Raw genomic sequence first — 22,226 nt, forward strand, 5'->3', positions numbered from 1 at the left:
TCTATGCTGAACTCCCGTGTAACCAGCCAGCTTCCATCAGGTGTGGGGATGGCCTGACAGCCTAATGCTGGTGTTCCAGTGCTACCACACAGAAGTGAATGAGCTCGAGCTGGTGGGGCGTGAAGAATATCCCTCCCTGTCGGAGGTGCAGTCGCAGAAAAGTGGTGGCAGTGACCTGAGGTTTTGGGAGTGATTCTCAGGTCTCTGGATGAGCAGGGATCCTCTTCTCTCCAGGAGGACAAATGGGTGGGCTCCGATGGGAGGTGGAACCATTTGTTCCTTTGTGATAGTGGGAGTGGCCCCATGATTGGGGGTTTGGCTCTTCCAGCCTGTGAGTTCTTGCTGGCCTTTTATTCTTGCTGCTTGCAGCCTGTGGAAGGGAGAGGGGCTCAGAAAAATAGAGGCTGCTCAGCACCCACCAGAGCTGTTTGGCGGTGCCACGGATCAGTTGTTTGGGGGGCGCTTGGGGGAGGACGGAGAGCAGTAGGCAGGCGGGGGCCTCGGGGAAGGGATTGGAGTGGAGACAGGAAGGGCTGGAGTGGGGGCGGGGCCTCAGGGAAGGGGGCAGAGCGGGGGTGGGAAGAGGCAGAGCAAGGAGGGGGCCTCAGGGGAAGGGCCGGAGTGGGGATGGGACTGGGGGGTAAAGTAGCCCCGGGGGAAAATAAGTCAGTGCCTATGCCCCAGGCCCAGCAACCAGTGCTCCAATGCCCGTGGAGTCTGGCATGCAGGGACTGCAGCACCACCGTAGCGAGAGTGAAAGGCAGCCCTAAGTACCCTTGTCAGACGTCAGTGGCGGCCCTGGGCTCTCCCACTGCTCCTTGTAGGGGAAATACCTTATGCGTGTTCTCTCTGGAGCTCTCTGCTGGGACAGCTTGTCAGCATCTGCAGGCCCTGAATGGTGGAGGTCAGTGTGGGTGCACAGTGGTCACCGGCAGACACAGGCCGCTCTGGGCTACAGCCCCAGATAATTCCCTGTCCTCGTCGCTGCCTCTTGCCTGATTCCTCCACTGACACAACCTAGCCTCAGAGATGCCACACTTCCAGTGAGGTACTGTGACGGAGTAGGGAGTATTGACCTGGGACTGTTGGGGGATATCAGGGTGTGACTTCACTTGTGGGATGATACATGAGCATGGGACCTGAGCCCAGGAGGGGGATGGGGCCAGGTGACACCTTCTGCCCTGGAAACTGGACAAAGGCTGGAGGAGGGGCCAGGGTGTGTGGCTGGAGGAGACTGCTGGAGGGGGTTTCAATTTGGAGCTGGCTGGGGAAACGGAGGGAGACCCAGGACAGGGGTCTAGGCTCCCTGCCACCCAAGATGGACCTGACTGAGGGGTCCTGTTGTCTGTACCTACAAGCTCTGTTTTGGACTGTGTTCCTGTCGTCTAATAAACCTTCTGTTTTACTGGCTGGCTGAGAGTTATGGTGAATCACGCCGGGGGGGGGGGGGGAGGATGGTGCAGGGCCCTGACTCCCCCCCCCCACTCCGTGACAGGTACGTAGTGTGAACAGTAACGAATCCACAGAGACGCAAGAGGCAGCGGAGCAGAAGAGAGAGACTATCAGGAGCCCATGCAGGGCAGCCACACAAAGGGCTTGTTAATAGAACGGTTGTGCTGTGTAGGGCTGCTCAGAGCACGGCATTGCTCTGCGCCCCCTTTGCTGTCTCTGAGCTCCATGCTCACTCCTCCAGGCTCCTTCTCTTGCTTTCCCTACCCATCAGAATCCAGGCCGTGAGGTCTGATGAAAGCCCCAGCTCGGCACACTTTCCTAAGAGTCATTTGCACCCAGAAATGGTGATCTGAGAGGGTTTGAGCTTTCTGTAAATCCTGGATGTATTGCAGTATTGGTCTAATGAATCCCTAAAAGCAATTTAAGTCCCTCACAGGACTCGGCCACTCGGAAATTTTTTGCATCTTTAGCGTGGCCCAGTAGCATCTGTCAGAGCTTCCCAAAGCAGGTTTGACCTCCAAATAATGGCAGGAAACGAAGAAGTCAGCAGTTACTTATCGTGGCTCCAAAGTGTCAAAAAGGGGCCTGAGCCCATGTGTGAGCGATTATACCCCATAACATTCCACATCTCCTGTTCACGAGCTGAAAACTTCGTTAACACAGAGCTACGGTTGCCTGTGGCTCATTCATGCCCTTCCAGAACACTGAGTCCAGCTGCACTCAAACTTCTGAAAACCAGGAAATACAAAGTAAAGATCCAACCCTAATTTGGATCTTTTTTTGGTGAGATTACAAGACTGATGGATAAAGATAACAGTGTTGCTGTGGTACACTTAGACTTCTGTAAGGCATTTGATGGGGTACCACTGTGACATTCTATACCTTGGAGGAGCTTCCTGTAACCCCATATTCCTCATTTACATATAATCATGATATTGCATATCAAGCATGCCATGTAAGGTATCAGAGGAGAGGTTATGATCTGCTGAAAATCATTTCTCTATCCATATATGTGTATCATTCATGCATATGAAGTTATGAGAATTGTGTTGTACGGTGGTCACTGAGACATGCTGGAAGTTGGGGAATCAGCCAGATATTAGCTCCCCAGAGGCAACGTCAGTTGACCTAACTACATCGCTCAGGGCTTTGAAAAATGTCACACCCTGTGTGAACTCCTACTTAGGTCAGTGGAAGAATTCTTGAAAGGCGGTAGCTATTTCGGTAGTTATAGAATTCGTCCGTGGTGGAAAAAACCCTTCTATCTCTGTGATAAATGTCCACAGCTGTGCTGTTGTAATGCTTGTAGTGTAGGTACAGTATTCCCTAATTGTAAATGTGGAAACACACCCATTCCCGTGGGTTACCTCAAGGTTATGTTCTAGGCCCTACACTGTTTAACATTTTTATTAATGACTGGGAAGAAAACATAAAATCATCATTCATAAAGTTTGCAGGCAACACAAAATTGAGGGAGTGGTAAATAATGAAGAGGACAGCTCACTGAGACAGAGCGATCTGGATTGCTTGGTAAGCTGGGCGCAAGCAAACGATGTGTGTTTTAATATGGCTCAATGTAAATGTATACTGTGACGTTCCCCTCTGGTGTTATCTGGACCGGTGATCTCCTAGGCTACTCCAATCCTTGACTCTGGGAGCCAGCCTGACCCTGCTCTGCTGTGAGAACCCCCACTCCAGGGCTTTTCACACACAGCCTCTGGCATGTAAGCTGCTCCCAGCTACTTGCAACCAAATGACACTAGCCAATATCTCCGGTCCCAGACACAACCCTGGGAACCTCTGTCTTGCAGGGTCCAGTTATGCCCGCTGGACGCTGCACGTTTATTTAAGTTTGTCAATTTAACAAAGAAATTGATATGTACCGGGCTTGTTATCCCAAGGGGAGTCTCTGACACACTTCAGACCAAATGCACTGCTTCAGGTAGAATAAACAAAACCGATTTATTAGCGCTAAAGATAGATTTTAAGTGAATATAAGTCAAAGCATAACAAGTCAGATTTGGTCAAATGAAATAAAAGCAGAATGCTTTCTAAGATGATCTTAACACTTTCAGTGTCCTTAAAAACTTAGATGCTTCTCACCACACGTTGGCTGGTCACTTTTCAGTCAGGCTCTCCCCTTTTATCCACATTTCAGGCAGTTGGTGGTGGTGGTATCTGTAGATGTAGGTGGAAGAAAGAGAGCATGATAAAATGTCTCTCCCTTTTATCATGTCCTTTCTTTCCTCTTGGCTTTGCCCCCCACCCCCTTCAGAGTCAGGTGGGCATTACCTCATCGCAGTCCCAAACTGCCCAAAGGAAGGGGGTGACTCCCTCGAGGGTCTAACACAGGGGTCTCAAACATGGGGCCTGCGGGGTTATTTCCTGCGGCCCACCAAGCTCCCTGCGCCCGCCCCCCGGAGTTATTTCCTGCGGCCTGCCAGGCTCCCTTCCCCCTGTTCCCCCTCCCCTCAGCACGCTGTGTCCCCGCTCCTCTGCCTACCTGCAGGTGATTCCCGTCGCCAAACAGCTGTTTGGCGGTGCTTAGCACTTTCCAGGAGGGAGTGGGGAGGAGCAGGGAGCCGCGTGCTCGGGGGAGGAGGCAGGGAAGAGGTGGGATGGGGATTTGGGGAAGGGGTTGGAATGGGGGCGGGGAAGGGGTGGGAAGAGGTGGGTCAGGGGTGGGGTCACATGGAAGGGGTGGAGTGGGGGGCGGGGGCAGTGATGCGGCCCTCAGGCCAACGTACTAGTTCTCATGTGGCCCTCGTGGTGATTCAAGTTTGAGATCCCTGGTCTAACAGATTCTTTTCTTGCTGCCTGAGCCAGTGTCCATTGTTCCTGTGAGGCTGGGCTGGATTTGTCCCTGACGAGGTGTGAACTGCCTTCCTGTTCTTGGAGAGTTTTTGCATGGGCTTGCTTTAAGCCATGGGGATACATTTTCAGCCTCATAACTATATACATGAAATTATAACCTATAACCTCACTATAACATTACATTACTATAACACCACCATAACAACCATGCGCAGTGTATCATGAGCCTTCCAAAGACACCCAGCGTGACAAACTTTGCATTGGATCCCACACAATCATTTTATAAAGATGAACATGGGGGGTGTAGGGTGTGACCCCGAGGTACAGAGCATCACATATACATCTAGGAACAAAGAATGTCGGCCATACTTACATGATCGGGGACTCTATCCTGGGAAGCAGTGACTCTGAAAAAGATTTGTGGGTGGTGGCAGATATAATCAGCTGAACGTGAGCCACCAATGGGGCGCTCTGCCCAAAAGGGCTAATGCAATTCTTGGATGCATAAACCAGGGAATCTTGAGTAGGAGGAGAGAGGTAATTTTGTCTCTGTATTTCGCACTGGTGCAACCGCTCCTGGAATCCTGTGTCCAGTTCTAGTGAGCACAGTTCACAAAGGACGTTGATAAATTGGGGAGTGACCATGCTTGTAGAGGTAACTGGAGACAGGCAGACTTTGCATAGTGCAACAGTGCTAATACTCTTGCTGTGGGGTAGGCTGGGTGTTCCTCCCCCTCCTTTTAAAAAAATACTTCCAATGTTATCCGACTTCTCAGTGTGTTGGTGCTGTCAGGGTCAGGAGAGTGAACCCTGCCACGGGCTTCATCCCATGGAAATTACAAGAAGTTGGAGGTTGGGGGAGAAGCCTGGTGTGTGTCTCTTCTCAAGGTTCCCTCCCATCCCCTACCGCATATAGTTCCCCCACCCACTTTGCTTGTCGTGGCTCCCGGGGCCATGGGCAGTGGGTATCAAAGGCAGGGGAAGGCTGGGTCTCCTCAAACTGCCTGCATGGCTCTGCCCACACTCCACCCCTAGGCCCCCTCCTGCTTCCCACCACAGCGCTTCTTCTTTGCCATGTGGCCAAGCCCCTGGCCAGCGGCACCAGAACCAGGGGGCAGGGGGCCATAGCCCTCCCGCTTTTTGAAAGTGGATGGGCCACTGAATGCATCCGATGATGTGAGCTGTAGCTCACGAAAGCTTATGCTCAAATAAATTGGTTAGTCTCTAAGGTGCCACAAGTCCTCCTTTTCTTTTTGCGAATACAGACTAACACACCTGCTACTCTGGGGCCTGACCCATCCACCTTTTGCTGAGGTGGACCCCACCCCCTTCCCTTCCTCTTCCCCCCAAGGCCCCACCCCCGGACAGGCCAGCATGGAGCCCAGCTGGGAAGCCCGAGCAGCTCTGGGGAACCGCAGTGGACCCTCCGGTTGCCTGGGGTGGGAACAGGGTTTGAGAGCAGCCCCCCCCCCCGTGTCCCCGCCTGCCCAGAGGGTCTGTGATTCCACATCGGCTCCCCACTGCTGCCTGGCACCCGCACGGCTCTCCCCAACCTGGCTCCAGCCGGGGTGGGAGGGCCTCAGAGCCATGGAGCATGCAGGGAGCCTGGAGGCCGGGGGCTGCTCAGGCCCCTTGCACCGCAGGCAGGTGGAGGGTACGCCGCAGCTCCCTACAGCTGGCCAGCCAGCTCTTCTCATGGCCAGACTGTGCTCCGTGGCCCCCTCCCACAGCCGGAGCTGGGTCGGGGAGAGCTGCGCGGGCAGCTGTGGGGAGCCTTGGTCCCTCCACCTGCCCTGAGCAGGGGATCTGGGACACGCTCAGGGGGCTGCTTTCGCCTCCACCTCAGGCAGGGGCCCCCAGCCCCCCACTTTTGGGAGGGCTCTGGTGCCCTGGTCCCAGGCTGGGGCTAGTGGGGGTCGGCCTGCAGCCAGGGACTCCGGGCGGCTGGAGCGGGTGCTCGCTCCGCCTTCCCGCTTGGTGCTCGGGGGCTGGGGTCCGTGGCACCCACCCACCTGGAGCTCCGGGCCTGGGGTCCGTGCTGGGCCTGGGGTCTGTGCTCAGCTGCCTACCTGCCCGGTGCTCTGGGCCTGGGAGGGGGCTGCACTGCCCGCCTGCCTGGTGCTCCAGAGTGGAGTGGGGGGCTCTGGGCTTTGGTGGGGTCGGGAGGGGCGAGGTCCTGGTCAGAAGGGGCGGGCCAGTCAGGGGCTAGCCTCCCCAAGCCCATGGTTCACCCGCCACCCAGGCCCCTGGCTCTTTCCGCTATTCTCTGTGCTGACTTCTGCCCCACCCAGGGTCATTCCTGGCAGCTGCCCCCTTCCCATGCTGCACCTAGAGGTGATGGGGATGACTGCAGGGGCCTCTTTCCCTTTTTTAAAGAATTCCCATCTGCATTGCATTCACATCCGCTCTCTTCTGCCCTCACAGGTTACACCCTGGGCTGGGGTAGGGCTCCGCTGGTCTCTCCGATCCCCTGTTTAGTGCTGTCACTGACTAGTTTTCACACTTCATGTCCTAGGCACCCCACCCTGTGCTGTGGTGTTGCTTTTCCACTCCCCACCCCACCACTGCCTCCCCGCTGTGAGTTCAGTGTTTGTTTCCCCCGCACTTCCCCTTCCTCCTAACATCTTAGCTGCTTCTCCTGCTCTTCCCCCCCCCCCCCTCCCAGCACTGAGATCGGTGCTGTCTGCCAGCTTCTACTGTCAAGGGCCCCGCTCTCAACCCGTTTCCATGATACAGTTGCACAATGCTTTTTGGAATCACAATGAGGTTTATCACTCTGTGGGATGCTGTGTTACCCGGCTTCTGTGTCTCCTTCCCTGTCTCAGTTTAATCAAGTCTGTGCTACGCCGGCAGTCCTCTGGAAGTGCCGGTTTTCTGCAGTTTTCCTGCCCATGCATGCCGTTTCTTTGTATGAAGTGCTGTTTCTGTGCTGGTTTCCCGCTGTGGGATAACCGGTGAGTCGTGAGGCTAATCTGTGTTTGCTGGAAGGTTTGTTGGTGTATGCTGGGTGAAATGTAGTCCTCTGTCTCCATTGTGACTGTCTTTTTGGGGACTGTTTAGTACAGTGGTTCTCAACCCCTGGGCAGCATCATGCCTCCCAGTGACCACTCAGCTGCAGCCCAGCTGTGTGTTAAAAAAATTCAAAGTTTCCCGCTCCGGGGTCCAGAAGGAGGCAGGGCTGGCTGAGGGGGAGATGGTGCCATGCAGCCCAGCTGGAACGCTTTTGCCAGCAGGGAAGGTGAAGCAGCCCCCTGGGGCAGGAGACGAGCTCAGCAGTCCAACGCAGGTGGCCCTGCTGGGCAAGTGGGTCCAGAGGGAGTCCAGCCTGGGCATGCCCTGCACCTGCTCCAGCTTAGCTGATCGTGCCGCTCCTGAGGGGCCAGAGCAATCCCTGGCCATGCTGCCAGCTCAGCCCAGCGGACACAGTCACCTCCCAGTGGGGCCGCTGAGTGTGTCTGGGGGGAAGGGTGCAGGAGAGTGGGTCTCTGAGAGGGTTTGTGGGGGGGGCTCTGGGCAGGAGGGGTTTGTGGGAGGTGCTGGGCAGTTGTGGTGGTGGGGCTGTGTGGGGGCTCTGGGCAGGAGGGGGGCGCTGGGCATATGGGTCTGTGGGGAGTCTTAGCGGGGGCACTGGCCATAGGGGACTGCAGTCAGGGGGGTGTCTGGACATAGGGAGTACTGGATGTACTGGACATAGGGAGTCAGGGAGCGCTGTGTACTGGACATAGGGTGTACTGGACATAGGGAGTCAGGGAGCGCTGGGTGGGGGGTCGGTGTGGCGCTTGGCATGGACCTGCCCCCGAGGAGAAGGGGCAGGCTGGCAGTGCAGGGCTGGGCAGACCAATGTGTGTCTGGCACAGCGGTCCTCAACCTGCGTCCCACAATGGTAAACAGGTTGAGAACCACTGGTTTAGTGTCTGCGTGGCTGGAGGTACAGCTGCAAGGGATGATATTCCATATCACACTTCATTTCTCAGTGCATAGCTGATTTAAAGACTTGTATCAGTGACCTGTTCTCTTCACTAGTTACCACTCTCCCGGTCTTTGTGTCATCTACAAGCTTCACCAGTGATGTTTTTATGTTTTCTTCCAGGTCATTGATAAAAACATAAATCACATAGGGCCAAGAACCAATCCTTGCAGGACCCCATTAGAAGCACACCCACTCGATGATTCCCCTATGATGAGACCTATATGTTAACCAGTTTTTAATCCATGTAATGTGTGCTGTGTTAATTTTATTAGAGAGACAAGATGGGTGAGGTAATATCTTTTTTTTGGATCAATTTCTGCTGGTGAGAGACAAGTTTTCAACTGTACACAGAGCTCTTCTTCAGGTCTGGGAACGGTACTCAGAGTGTCACTGTCACGGACTCACAGGACTTGTGCTCTTTCTCGGTTCCATAGGGTCCCTGGGAGGAGCCCCCTTCAGAGTGACAGCCCTTCTCGGGGGTCCTTTAGCACACCTGTTTCTGGTTGTGGGCCACTCAGAGAGTCCACTCGCTCTGGACCCTGGGGCCTCTATGCCCAGAGGGAATAACGCAACCATGATCTCTAGCCTGCAGTGGCTCTCAGCCAGTGTAAAACAGGAGGGTTTATTGAGCATCTGAACCCAGCACAGGAAACTCTGCGGGCCCTCGGGCCTAGCTACCCTCAGCACAGTACATCTAGGTCTCTCCTGCATCCCGGGGGCCTCTGGCTGCTCTCTCTCCCCAGTCCAGCCGCTCCCTCCTTCCAGCCAACCATCCTATATTATCTCCTGCAACTGCTCCTCTGCTGTCCTTTGTCTTGGTCCCAGGTAAACAGATCACCTGGGCCTCCTCTCCTCCATCTTTTGTTTCCCCCTGGCTGGAACCAGCAAGTCAGGTCTGCAGGGTCCTCTCTCCTCAGCCCTTTGTCCTCCCAGTGGCCAGAACTGGCTGACTGCCAAGCTGGGATGGGCCACCTGGTCACTACAGTCCCCCATCTCCAGGCAGTTTTCCGGGGTCCCAACTGTCAGGCGAGGTCACACCTGGTCCCCTGCAACAAAAACTCCCTCTCCCACCACCTCATTACGCATGCAGCACACAGGGACACTGAGATCCACACAGTATTCATGCAAAACTCTTAAAAAAATTTCCCACTTTGTCATAGTCACAGCTAAATACAAGATGGAATAGATTGTTTAGCATAAGTGGGTAGCGCATATTTCAAAGGTGAAGTAGCCTCTCAGTACCTGTGCAGTCATTGGGAGGGGAACGCTTGGTGGGGAGGAGGGTTGGGGATTACACGTTGCTGTAATAAGCCATAAATTCAGTGTCTCTATTCAGTCCATGATTTTTAGTATCTAGCGAAGTTCTGAATTTAAGCTCCCAGGCTCGTCTTTTGACGGTGTTGTGCAGGTTTCCTTGGAGGAAGAGGACTGAGAGGTCAGCTGTGGCGTGATCGCTTGGTGAAAAGTGTCCACCCATGGGTGATACGGTGTTTTGTCAGGCTTTCAAACAACCCCCCACCCTCTCCAAACTCATCATCAGACAGGGTTGAATCAGGCCCTGGAACTCTAATCCAGTGGTTCTCAGCCAGGGGGGCACACACCCCTGGGGGTACGCAGAGGTCTTCCAGGGGGTACTCAAATCATCTAGATCAGTGTTTCTCAACCGGAAGGTCATGACACCAGGGGAGGTTACTGGATGGGTTTAGGGAGTTCGCAAGTGCAGGGCTGGCATTAGAGGGTGGCAAGCAGGGTAACTGCCTGGGGCCCCATGCCATAGGGGGCCCCATAAAGCTAAGTTACATGCTTTAGCCACGCCGCATGGGGCTCAGCCTTCAGACAAGGCTCACAAGTGAAAAACAGGCTCAAGTATCACAATGACATGTAAGTACGATATTGATATTCCAGTTGATTTATTTTATAATTATATGGTAAACATGAGGAAGTAAGCACCTTATCAGTAATAGTGTGCTGTGACATTTTGGTATTTTTATCTCTGATTTGTAAGCAAGTCGTTTCTAAGCGAGATAAAACTTGTGATATGCAAAGATAAATCAAACCCTGCTGAAAGGGGTATAGTAGTCTGGAAAGGTTGAGAATCACTGCTGTAATCTACAGTATCAGAAATGTATATAGACAAAAAAAGAGGCAATGAGAGAAGCCCTTCCCTCCCCCAAGCCCCGGAGTAAGACTTCCAAGTTTCTGTATGATGTGAGATTTGGTGGCTGAGATCTCCAGGCTCACCAGTGGAGCTGTTGAATGAAGATGATGAGAGGGCTGTGGAAGATGGAGGGCTGTGGAGTGGAGTGGAAGATGAGACTCAGCCCAGTGGATTGAGTCAAATAGTGAGAACTTAGTGGCCCAGGTGGGGCCATCAGTACTGCACGTAGGAGAGTGACACATCCCCCGCTATCTCTAGCTGGTCCACCTGGTTGGCAGGGATGCGGTGGACATAGTCAAACACATGCAGCCCATTCACCGAGACCTGGTAGCAGTTTCTCGTGTTCATTATCTCCATCTGGAAGAGAGAGAAGATTTACATTTGTGTGCCCTGACACCCAAGGATACAAGAACAACTGTTACACGGATAACACAAGGCCCAGGGGAGCCATCAGTTCATCATGCAGCACATTAACCAAGAAGATAAAGTTGAAGCCAAGAAAACCTTCTCCTGACCTGCGTGTTTCAAAACCACAAATGTAACATTTTCTAACAGAGCTCCTGAAATAAACAGCAGCTGGCTTATCTCCAAGTTCACCCCTTGTATTACATGATCACAGAGTGTTTATTTCAAGCTCTTTTGATAGGGAACACAGTATGGCTAAGATAGCAACTCAAGCTCCACTTCCTCAGAAGTATCTTTAAAAGATTTGTTTTCAGCAGAAAGCTTACCTGCTTGGGAAAGGAGACGAATGGGGAGAGCAGATCAAAGTATATAAAATCATATTTTTAAAACCCACATTAAAAGAACATGAATGTTGCAAATTCAAGCACTCAAAAATTAGGTGATGTAGGGATTAATATTTCCCAGCAACCTTAATTCATCTGCCTTGTGTGTGAGCATTATGGTACAGTCTTTAATTACATAAAATCATAGCGATGTAGGACTGGAAGGGACCTCAATAGGTCATCTAGTCCAGTCCCCTGCACTGAGATGGGATTGAGGATTATCTAGACTAGTGGTTCTCAATCCATGGCCTGCAGGCCACTTGCGGCCCAATCAGCACACAGCTGTGGCCCATGTGACATACATGTAGTATATATATTGTGTGGATGCAGCCCACATAACACATAGAGAGCAGCATATGTGGCCCACAATGGTAAATAGGTTGAGAATCACTGAACTAGACCTGGATAGGTGTTAGTCTCACCTGTTCTTAAAAACTTTCAATTGACACAGATTCCACAACCTCCTTAGGCAATTTATTCCAGTGCCTAACTACCCTGACAGTTAGGAAGTTTTTCCTAATATCCAACCTAAATCTTCCTTTCTGCAATTTAAGCCCATTACTTCTTATCCTGTCATCAGAGGTTAAGGAGAACAATTTACCATCATTCTCTTTATAACAACTTTTTATGTACTAGAAGACTGTTACCATGTCCCTGCTCAGTCTTCTCCAGACTAAACAAACTCAATTTTTTCAATGTTTCCTCATAGGTCATGTTTTCTAGACCTTTAATCATTTTTGTGGCTCTTCTCTGGATTTTGTTCACATCTTTCCTGAAGTGTGGTGCCCAGAACTGGACACAATACTCCAACTGAAGTTTTATCAGGGCTGAGTGGAATAATTACTTGTCATGTCTTCCTTATAACACTCCTGCTAATACATCCCGGAATGATATTTGCCTTTTTTTTTTTCTTCCCAACAGTGTTACATTGTCGACTCATATGTAGTTTGTGATTCATTATAACCTCCAGATCCTTTTCTGCAGTACTCCTTCTTAGGCAGTTATTGCCCATTCTGTATTTGTGCAATTGATTATTTCTTCCAAAGTGCAGTACTTTGCATTTATCCGTATTGAATTTCATCCTATTTATTTCACACCATTTATCCAGATTGTCAAGAGCATTTTGAATTCTAATCCTCTCCTCCAAAGCACTTACAAACCCTCCCAGCTTGGAATCATCTGCAAACTTTATAAGTGTGTCTCTATGCCATTATCCAAATCATTTATGAAGATATTGAATAGAATCAGACCTAGGTCAGATCCTGTGGGACCCCACTTTATATGCCCTTCCAGCTTGATTGTGGACCATTGATCAGTATTCCCCGAGTACACTTTTCAAACCAGTTGTGCACCCACCTTATAATATGTTCATCTAGGCTATATTTCTCTTTGTTTATGAGGCCATGTGAGACAATATCAAAAGCCTTACTAAAATCAAGATATATCACATCTACCACTTGCCCCCATTCACAAGGCTTGTTACCCTGTCAAAGAAGGATGTTAGGTCGGTTTGACATGATTTGTTCTTGACGAATGCATGTTGACTGTTATTTATCACCTTATTATCTTCTAGGTTCTTACAAATTGATTGTTTTATTATTTGCTCCATTATCTTTCTGGGTATGGAACTTAGGCTGACTGGTCTATAATAACCTGGGTTGTCCTTATTCTCCTTTTTATAGCTAAGTACTGTATTTGTCCTTTTCCAAATCTCTGGGATCTCTCCCATCCTCCATGAGTTTTCAAAGATAATTGCTAATGGCTCAGATCTCTTCAGCCAGTTCCTAAAGTATTCTATGAATTATTTTGTCAGGCCCTGCTGACTTGAAGACATCTAACTTGACTAAGTAATTCTTAACATGTTCTTTCACTATTTTAGCCTCAGATCCTACCCCATTTACACTGATGTTCACTATGTTAGTCGTCCAATCACTGCTAACATTTTTGTTGAAAGTGAAACAAAAAAGGCAAGTAATACTTCAGCCATTGCTGTGTTTTCTATTGTTATCTTTCCGTCCTCATTGAGTAATGGGCCTACTCTGTCCTTGGTCTTCCTCTTGCTTCTTGTGTATTTGTAAAATGTTTTCTTGTTACTCTTTATGTACCTAGCTAGTTTAATCTCATTTTGTGCCTTGGCCTTTCCAATTCTGCCCCTACATACTTGTGTTTGTTTTTGCTTGTTTGTTTATATCCATCTTTGTAATTTGACCTAGTTTACACTTTTGTATGACTCTTTTATGAGTTTTGGTCGTTGAAGAACTCCTGGTTAAGCCAGGGTGGCCTCTTGCCATACTTCCTATCTTTCCTATGCATTAGGATAGTTTGCTCTTGTGCCCTTGATAATGTCTCTTTTAAAAAGTGCCAACTCTTTTTCCCCTTAGAATTGCTTCCCATTGATCTTACCTACCAACTCCCTGAGTTTGCTAAAGTCTGCCTTTTTGAAGTCCATTGTCTGTATTCTGCTTTTTTCCCCTACTACCATTCCTTAGAATCAGGAACTCTTTATCATTTCATGATCACTTTCACCCATCTGCCTTCCACCTTCAAACGCTCAACCAATTCCTCCCTGTTTGTCAGAATCAAATCTAGACCAGCCTCTCCCCTAGTCACTTTCTCCATCTTCTGTAATAAAAAGTGCATTTCAAGAACTTGTTGGATGATCTGTGCCCTGCTGTATTATTTTCCCAACAAATGTCCTGTTAGTTGAGGTCTCCCATCACCACCAAGTCCTGGGCTTTGCATGATTTTGTGAGCTGTTTAAAAAAACCCTCATTCACCTCATCTTCCTGGTTAGGTGGCCTATCGTAGGCCTGTACCATGACTGCACCCTTGTTTTTTACCCCTTTTTATCCTTACCCAGCGGCTTTCAGCAGGTCTTTCTCCCACTTCTATCTCCACCTCAGTTAGAGTGTAGACATCTTTGATATGCAAGGCCACGCCTCCCCGCTTTTTTCCCTGCCTGTCATTGCTGAACAAGCTGAACTCTTCTATACCAATGTTCCAGGCATGTGAATTATCCCACCAAGTATCTGTGATGCCAGTTATGTTGCAATTGAGATTATTCATTGGTATTTCTCGTTCTTCCTGCTTATTCCCCATACTTCTTACATTAATATACAGACATCTAAGATGTTCATTGGGTTTCTCCTCTATATTCCCTCTTCTCTTCATTGTCCCGGCTGTGATTGCCCATGTCCCATAGTCTGACCCTTCACCCAAGTCTCCATGTTTTGGACTTACATGTGAGCTTTTGTCACCCGCCCCCATCAGACCTAGTTTAAAGCCGGCCTCAGTAAGTCAGCCAGTGTGTATCCGAAGATACTCTTCCCCTTCCTTGACAGATGGACCCCATCCCTGCTCAGCAGTCCTGCTCTTTGGAACAGCATCCCGTGGTCGAGGAAGTTGAAGCCCTCCTGGCAACATCATCCACGCAGCCCAGCATTCACCTCCAGGATGTGTCTGTCACTGCCTGGGCCCCTACCCTTGACTAAAAGGATCAATGAGAACATACCTGCCCCCTGCCCCAATTCCTTCTGCCTCACTTCCAGAGCCCTGTAGTCACTGCTGACCTGCTCAGGGTCATACCTTGCAGTAAATCATTAGTGCCATATGGATGAGCAACACAGAGCAGTAGTCAGAGGGCCAGATGATCCTCGGCAATCCCTCTGTAACATCTCTGACACAGGCACCTGGCAGGCAGTACACCTCCCAGGATGCCAGGTCAAGACTGCAGATGGATGCCTCCGTCCCCCTTAAGAGGGAGTCACTGACCACCACCGCCACCCTTTGTTTCCTCTTGGGAGTGGTGGCTGTGATCCTGCTAGCCTCAGGAGTATATGGCTTCTCCTCCATCCATCATCCCTCATTGCTAGGGCAGCATACCCATTTTTTGATCTCTGTAGATGGTGTGTTGGGAGCAAGGGTGGAGCACTGCCTGCCATCAGAAGTAACCAGTAGCTGGATTCCTCCCTGTAAAGAAGCCGTCTCCTCCTCCCCTGGTGGTGCTAATGCAGTCCTCTCCAGCTGGATTGCTTCCTCAGCCTTGGAGGTCTCCATATGCATGTTTTCAATGAATTCCTTGTATGCACGGCTGCTCCTCAGCCTAGCCACCTCCTCCTGAAACTCTCCCACCTGCTTCCTGAGAGAGTCTCTCAGTAGGCATCTCTCACACTGAACGGTCCCCCAGTCTGGCTTTCTGTGATGGGCAAATGCAGGCCACAGCCTCTGAAAATCCGCATCAGGCCTGTGTAGAGGCATCTGTGGTTGGGTTCTGTCTGGACACAGGTGCGAGTGGAGGAGCCAGGGGCAGTGTGGGCATTGGTGCTATGGCCTTTCTGAATCATGCTGAGATGAATCAGGCTTGTGTAGTAAAGGTGGCTATTGTTTGCAGGACCCCGGCCTCATTCAGTGCACAGGATGGACGGTGTGTTGGGATGAATCAGGCTTGTGTAGTAAAGGTGGCTATTGTTTGCAGGACCCCAGCCTCATTCAGTGCACAGGATGGACAGTGTGTTGGGATGAATCAGGCTTGTGTAGTAAAGGTGGCTATTGTTTGCAGGACCCCAGCCTCATTCAGTGCACAGGATGGACAGTGTGTTGGGATGAATCAGGCTTGTGTAGTAAAGGTGGCTATTGTTTGCAGGACCCCGGCCTCATTCAGTGCACAGGATGGACGGTGTGTTGGGATGAATCAGGTTTGTGTAGTAAAGGTGGCTATTGTTTGCAGGACGCCGGTCTCATTTGCTGCAGAAGTTAGAAGATATGTGGTGAATGAGGCAGGGTAATTGCAGGCAGAGGAAAGGATTTCCCATGGTTAGGGCAGTTGAATGCTGCCACAGAGTTCCTGTGTGAGTCACTTAAATGAAAATATTCACTGGGGTGGGGGCAGTCATTGTGTGTTTCTCATTTTCTGGATTCCCAACTTGAGATCATGGAGCCTGATTTGCAGAAGGGCTGAGTGTTTGTAACTGCAAGGGACATCAGTGGGAGTTACAATTGAGCATATGAGGTATTATACAAACGCTGAACACTCTGAGAAATCAGGATGCAGGTATCTCAAGTTAGGTGCCCCAAATCACTCTTGACAGTACTGACTCTTCGTGCCTCGGTTCCCCATTTGTAAAAAGTGGATAATACTGTCTCACACCTGACAGAGGTGTCACTAATCTTTGTGTTGCCCTCAGATGTCACAGTAGTGAGTGTCATTGAAAAGCCCATGAGGAAATGGAATAATTCTATATGCCGTACAATGTTTAGGTGGGGTGTGGCAAATAAGGCAGGAGCCAATCGTTGAATGAGAAGGATAAAAAAGTCTTCAAATGTTGCCTCACTCCCTGAGCACAGTTCATCCTGTGCACTGAATGAGGCAGAGATCCTTTTGAAAAAATAGTCGTTAGTCGGTGTACTTGGCATTAAAGGCTGTACTGTGATGCACACCCACAAGGGGGCAGAGTTAAGGTTGCCTGGGGAATCTTACTTCTTGCATTTCTTAATTTTTGAGTGCTTGCAACTTTAACGCTCTTTTAATCTAGATACTTTTTAAATGTAACTTTTTGGTTTTTGCAAAAGCAAACAGCAAAACCTGAAACTTCATTACATGGAGCTGTATTGGTCCCCACGTGGGTCCTCAGTAGGGTTGGGACCTTTGGGCCCACAGCACAGACTGCAACTCCTCAAGCTGAGTAACTGGTAGCAAACAGTAGAAGGCTGTTATATGGACTGGTCACTAGATGGGGATGAGACACACTTTGCCTGTGCATTTCACAGCAATGTGTTGACCGTACAGGAATGGTGAGATTTTCAATCCTGATTTGTGTGCTCTAGTGCAGCAGTTCTCAACCAGCAGTCCAGGGGCCCCCAGGGTGGCTGTGAGCAGGTTTTGGGGGGGCGGGGCTGCCAAGCAGGGCCAATGTTAGACTTGTTGCGGCCCAGGGCAGAAAGCTCAACCCCTGCTGTGTGGGGCTGAAGCCCAGGGCTTCCAGCCCTGCCACCGCTGAAGCCGAAGCCTGAGTAACTTGTTTTTGTGGGGATCCCTGTGGCATTTAGTGGGCGCTGGAACGTTTTAAATAGTGGGGGTGCTGTCCACTCTCCCCCCTTCCCCAGAGCTGAGGCAAAGCCCCAGGCACGGGGAGGCAGCTGAGACGCCGGGTATGTTGAGTGGCAGCCGGGACCCCAGGAGTGCTGCAGCACCCCCCCCCCCGCCTTCGCACCCATTATTCCCGTACCTATGGTGGCTTGGGGCCCTGGGCAACTGCCCTACTTGCTACCCCCTAATGCTGGCCCTGGTTTTTATATGCAGAAAACCAGTCATTGTGGCACTGGTGGGTCGTGGAGTGTTTGTAGCATGTTGTGGCGGTGGGGTGGGGGGAGGGGACGGGTCCTCAGAAAGGAAAAGGTTGAGGAACCCTGCTCTAGAGGACACAGACACATCTGCTCTTGTGCTGCCTTTCTTGAGTCCTGTCCCTCTTGGCTTCTATCTGCCACTACACCACTTTAAAGGATGTGCTCTAGTTAAAGAGGAATTTTTGTGGGGCTAGTTCTCTAGCCCATGTTGTACAGAAGGTCAGACTGGATGCTCACAGTTGTCCCTTCTGGCCTTGGAAGCTATCATAGAATCATAGGACTGGAAGGGACCTCGAGAGGTCACCTAGTCCAGAGCCCTGCACTCATGGCAGGACTATGTATTATCATCCCTGACAGGTGTTTGTCTAACTTGCTCTTAAAAATTTCCAATGATGGAGATTTCACAATCTCCCTAGGCACTTTATTCCAGTGGTTAACCACCCTGACAGTTAGGAATTTTATCTTAATGTCCAACCTAAACCTCCCTTGCTGCAATTTAAGCTCATTACTTCTTGTCCCAGCCTCAGAGGTTAAGAAGAACAATTTTTCTTCCTCCTCCTTGTAACACCCTTTTATATACTTGAAAACTGCTATCAGATCCCCTCTCAGCCTTCTCTTCTCCAGACTAAACAAACCCAATTTTTTCAATCTTCCTTCATAGGTCATGTTTTCTAGACCTTTAATCATTTTTGTTGCTCTTCTCTGGACTTTCTCCAATTTGTCCACATCTTTCCTGAAATGTGGCGCCCAGAACTGGACACAATACTCCAGTTGACACCGGCCGCTCCTTGGCATTTCCTGTTGGCTGGTTTAGGCAGCTGCCACTCAGCCCGCTGGCTTTTGTGGATCCCAGTCTTAGGCACCTAACTTTCCCCTGGCACTGTACGGGGAGCTGAATGCCCAGCTTGAGGCTGTGGATTCTTCTAGACAGCAGGGAACCTATAAGTTGGGCTCAGCAGTGCAGTGCCTAAGTCCCCTTAGTCTCTAAGGTGCCCCTTGTACTCCTTTTCTTTTTGCGAATACAGACTAACACGGCTGCTACTCTGAAATAAGTCCCCTTTGTGGGTCTTGCCCTAGAGCTTCTCAGCAAAGTGGTCGCAAGGATTCTTGAGCATGAGCAAAACAACCTATTTCTTCCAAGCTTCATTCTTGGAAATGGCTGAACTGTTACTACTGAAACTTACCAAAAAAATCAGTCTGAAGCTCATACCTGGCTGGGGAAATTTCATCCTGAATTTCAGACTAAGTTATAAGCAACTGAAAACAGGTTCTTGTAATGGAAAGTGTCAAGCAACCTTAATAATAAGTAAAGGAGGACTTGTGGCACCTTAGAGACTAACAAATTTATTTCAGCATAAGCTTTCATGAGTTCCAGCTCACTTCATCGGATGCTATAAAAATGAATGATCCAGAGCCAGAGCACAGGATCTTATCCCTGCCTCTTACAAGAATAGCGGGCTATTCCATGAAATTAAAGGAAATACTTTTTCACATTAGGCACAGTTAGACTGTAGGGCTCACTGCCACAGGCTTTCATTGAGGCCAAGAAATTAACAAGATTCCACACACACACAAATATAAAAATCTGGCATTCTACTAGTTAATTCTAACAGTTTTGACAGGGATAGAACACCTCATGCTGAGCCAATCTCTAATTAGTAGGCACTTGGCCATGTGAAAAACAACCAACTAATGGATCTTGACTGTTTCTGTATCTGTACAATTGCAATATGGGTGAACTTTAAATTCTCACACTCTGTCGGTGGCAAGACCCCCAAAGGGGAAAGGAAGATGGGAAAATATTTTGTTGGTCATGATGCAGTCTCAGCATGAAATGTCTCTGAAGGATTTAGTTCCACAGGGGCCTGTGGCTCTGTGGATTCCCAGTGGGCCTGATTCCCGACTGCACAGCACCCCAGCTGAAGCATGAAGCTGAGAACATGTTTCCGAGTGTGCCTCAGACAGCCGCCTTTGGGGCTCACCTGGAAAGCCTGGCCTGGCGCAAAAGGCAGGGTAGCACTGTGCCTCTCCTCTGAGCCCCACGTGCCATGCGTTTGAGTGTTCCTAACCAGCACCCTATCCTTCAGCCGTGGGTTGATGTGCAGGGCGATGTTGCCGGTCATGCTGTTTTTCAGATTGACGTGAAAGCTATGAGGAGGGAGAAAGGGTTTGTTCAGAGCTTTTCACGACAAGGGCTCAGGGAGAAATGTACCAGGATGGTGCACACTGGAGAGTGGGACAGACCCATGTCCTGTAGCCAGGGCCACCTTCAACCCCCCCCCCCAGCCCCCCACCCCTCTCTGGGCATTGGAGCCCACACAACTTTGACCAGGAGTCCCTATGCCCAGCTCCTGGCAGTTCCCCCCCCTCCCCCCCCAGACTTTCCCATCTGCCTTCAGCATCTTGTGACCAGACCACTCTGCTTGTGGAGAAGGAATATTAGGAAGGGGGATTGCATCCAGCTGGGCCTGGTGCTTAGCGTTTGCATCACAAATGAAGACAAAGGGTTTTGTTTGTCACATGCTGAGTGTAGCAACCCACCCCTTCCCCCCCATTTCTAAAGCATTCTTGCTTGGTGAGTCTCTCACCCATCCCACCTCTATCCCAGGCTGTAACCTATCAGCTGTGTTTGTGTGATGGTGGGTGAAAACCAGCCCATTCACATGGTCCCAAAGCCCCCATGTTCCCCTCCAGGCTGCATCAGAAACCTACCGGTTTGCATGGAAAGGCACGTTCCCCACAATGGTGATCTTGCGGGCCTGGGCGATATTCCCTGGGATGGCCACTTGGAATGGGACGACCTGAAAAGAATGCCCAAAATCTCATAGGCCACAATCCTTTCCCACAGCACCCAAGTGTGGGGAGCCAGGGGAGGCTGTCATAACCACAGATTGGGGTTAAAGGCCTCGGGTAGGGGATGGAGTGGCTCAGGGGGAGGGGGCACCTCCATTCCTGCCAGGCCCTGGAAGGACAGCGCCGCTGGAGGGGGGTTGTTACTGGCTCGGTTGGTCAAGGATTGGTGGTGTCCCGACCAGCTTAGCTCTGCCACACCAGGCTCAGCGAGGTGCAGCCCCCACACAGCCGCCCTGGGGCAGAGGGCTAAGCAAGCAGCTGCCCCCACCTCGGGGCTGTGCTCCTGCTCCTGCCTTCCATATGGAGCAGCTGACTCAGTCCCCATGTGCTTGCACAGACCCCGTTCCTCTGGTGCCACACCTGTGGAGGCCAGGCCAGCAGCACTCGCTGGGCAGCCCAGCGGCCTTTAGCTCCTATCGTCGAGAGCAACTGAGATGGGGGTTGAGGCTCTGGGCCAAGGCAGGAGTGATTCTGGGGGGCGGCTCCTGCTGAGATAAGCCGGAAAATCCTGACCCCGACCCGGCTCTCACTAGTTCCTTCTCGCTGTTTGGCTGGGTACTCACAGGGTTGGTCACAGTCACAGGAGTGTTGTGCTGAGGAGAGAAGTCACGAAGGCAGTCAGAACAGTCCCTCATACATCACCGTGTAACACCCCCAGTGCTGGCTGGGGAGCGCCAGTGGCTAAGCCCCTGGCAGGAGGCTCTGGTGTGGGGACTGCACCAGGACTTCCCTGTTCTTTGACAGGCCGTTGGCAAGGGCACTAGGCACAAACCTACCCGGCCTGTGTTTCCTCCTATCTCTCTGCAGGGCGCAGGGAACGCTGTGTGGGTTCCTCCTTAAAATAAAGGCCACAGAGCTCTTTTCTCCCCAGAGGGGAGTCAGTGTCTGCTGCTCAGGACTCATGAGCACCCCTACAATAACAACCCAGCGCTCTTGTCCTGAGCAGCCCGGGCACTCCCGCTGCCAGTGGGCATGGGAGTCAGGGAAGGCAGACCAGTGACCCACGAGGACTACATCAGGCAGCTGTGAATGCCAGCTGCCATCTCCATGGAGCTGGCCACAGCTGGCTCCCAGAATGTGCCTCTGGGCCCTTGGGTGAACCCCCGCCCAGCTCTCAGCATTGTCACCATTCTCAGAAATGCTCTCAGTAGCATTCAGCTTGTGAACTTTACAGTCGGGCACTCTTCTCGCCTACGCTCGCTGCATCCAGCCTGCACTCTAGGTCATCTCCTGAGCATAGCTTCCCCTGGGCCCTGAACTCACCTTTGACAGGAGCTTCCCCAGCCTCTGTAGCAGCTTTGACTAAGAACAACCCATAAAACCTGCCACCTTCCTGCCAGCAATAATGCCTTGAAGGAGCCCAAAATCAGGAAAGCAAGGAAACAAACAGCAATTTACAGGCACGTTTGTGAGAGATCAAATGCAATGGAGAAGATGGATAAAAAAGAAACCTTAGAAGAGCCCAGCTTCTCCTGCTCCCCAGGGACTGAAACTGCCCCCAGATCTGCGGGGAATCATAGTGCCTCCAGGACGGGGCATCCCAGGCAGCCAACATGCCCTTTCTCCTGCCAGTATGACCCACCTCTGCCAGGGAGGGGTCATCACTCCTGATCAGAGAGGCGTTCAGCATCTGTGGCCCATTTGAGTCTTTGACTCTCTGTCGAGGGACTGTGGTGAGGGGGCACCTGCCACCAGGAACTGAATTGAGACCCATCAAACTCATTGCACTGCTGGGAGCTTGAGGAGGAGCTATTCTTCTTTCAAGAGGTTTGGAATGGAGCAAGATGCCGGGCCGTGGGTTTGGCATGAACAATAAAAGGGAAAGAGCAGACCTGAAGGTCAAGGGGTG

General features: G+C 50.9%; 1 protein-coding gene across 1 annotated transcript in view; it reads right to left on the minus strand.

Moving 5' to 3' along the window:
* Positions 1 to 10,607: 10,607 nt before the first annotated feature.
* The window catches only part of LOC140902309 (galectin-9), a 37,285-nt gene continuing 25,666 nt past the window's right edge, over positions 10,608 to 22,226 (minus strand). The window contains exons 8-11 of the mRNA XM_073322263.1: positions 20,941 to 20,970; positions 20,237 to 20,325; positions 19,507 to 19,672; positions 10,608 to 10,751 (exon numbers count right to left, since the gene is read on the minus strand). Coding sequence (XP_073178364.1) covers positions 10,608 to 10,751; positions 19,507 to 19,672; positions 20,237 to 20,325; positions 20,941 to 20,970 — 429 coding nt within the window. The remainder of the gene's footprint in view (positions 10,752 to 19,506; positions 19,673 to 20,236; positions 20,326 to 20,940; positions 20,971 to 22,226) is intronic.

Source organism: Lepidochelys kempii, chromosome 23 (genome assembly GCF_965140285.1).
Source record: "Lepidochelys kempii isolate rLepKem1 chromosome 23, rLepKem1.hap1, whole genome shotgun sequence".
In the NCBI taxonomy this organism is placed as follows: domain Eukaryota; kingdom Metazoa; phylum Chordata; order Testudines; family Cheloniidae; genus Lepidochelys; species Lepidochelys kempii.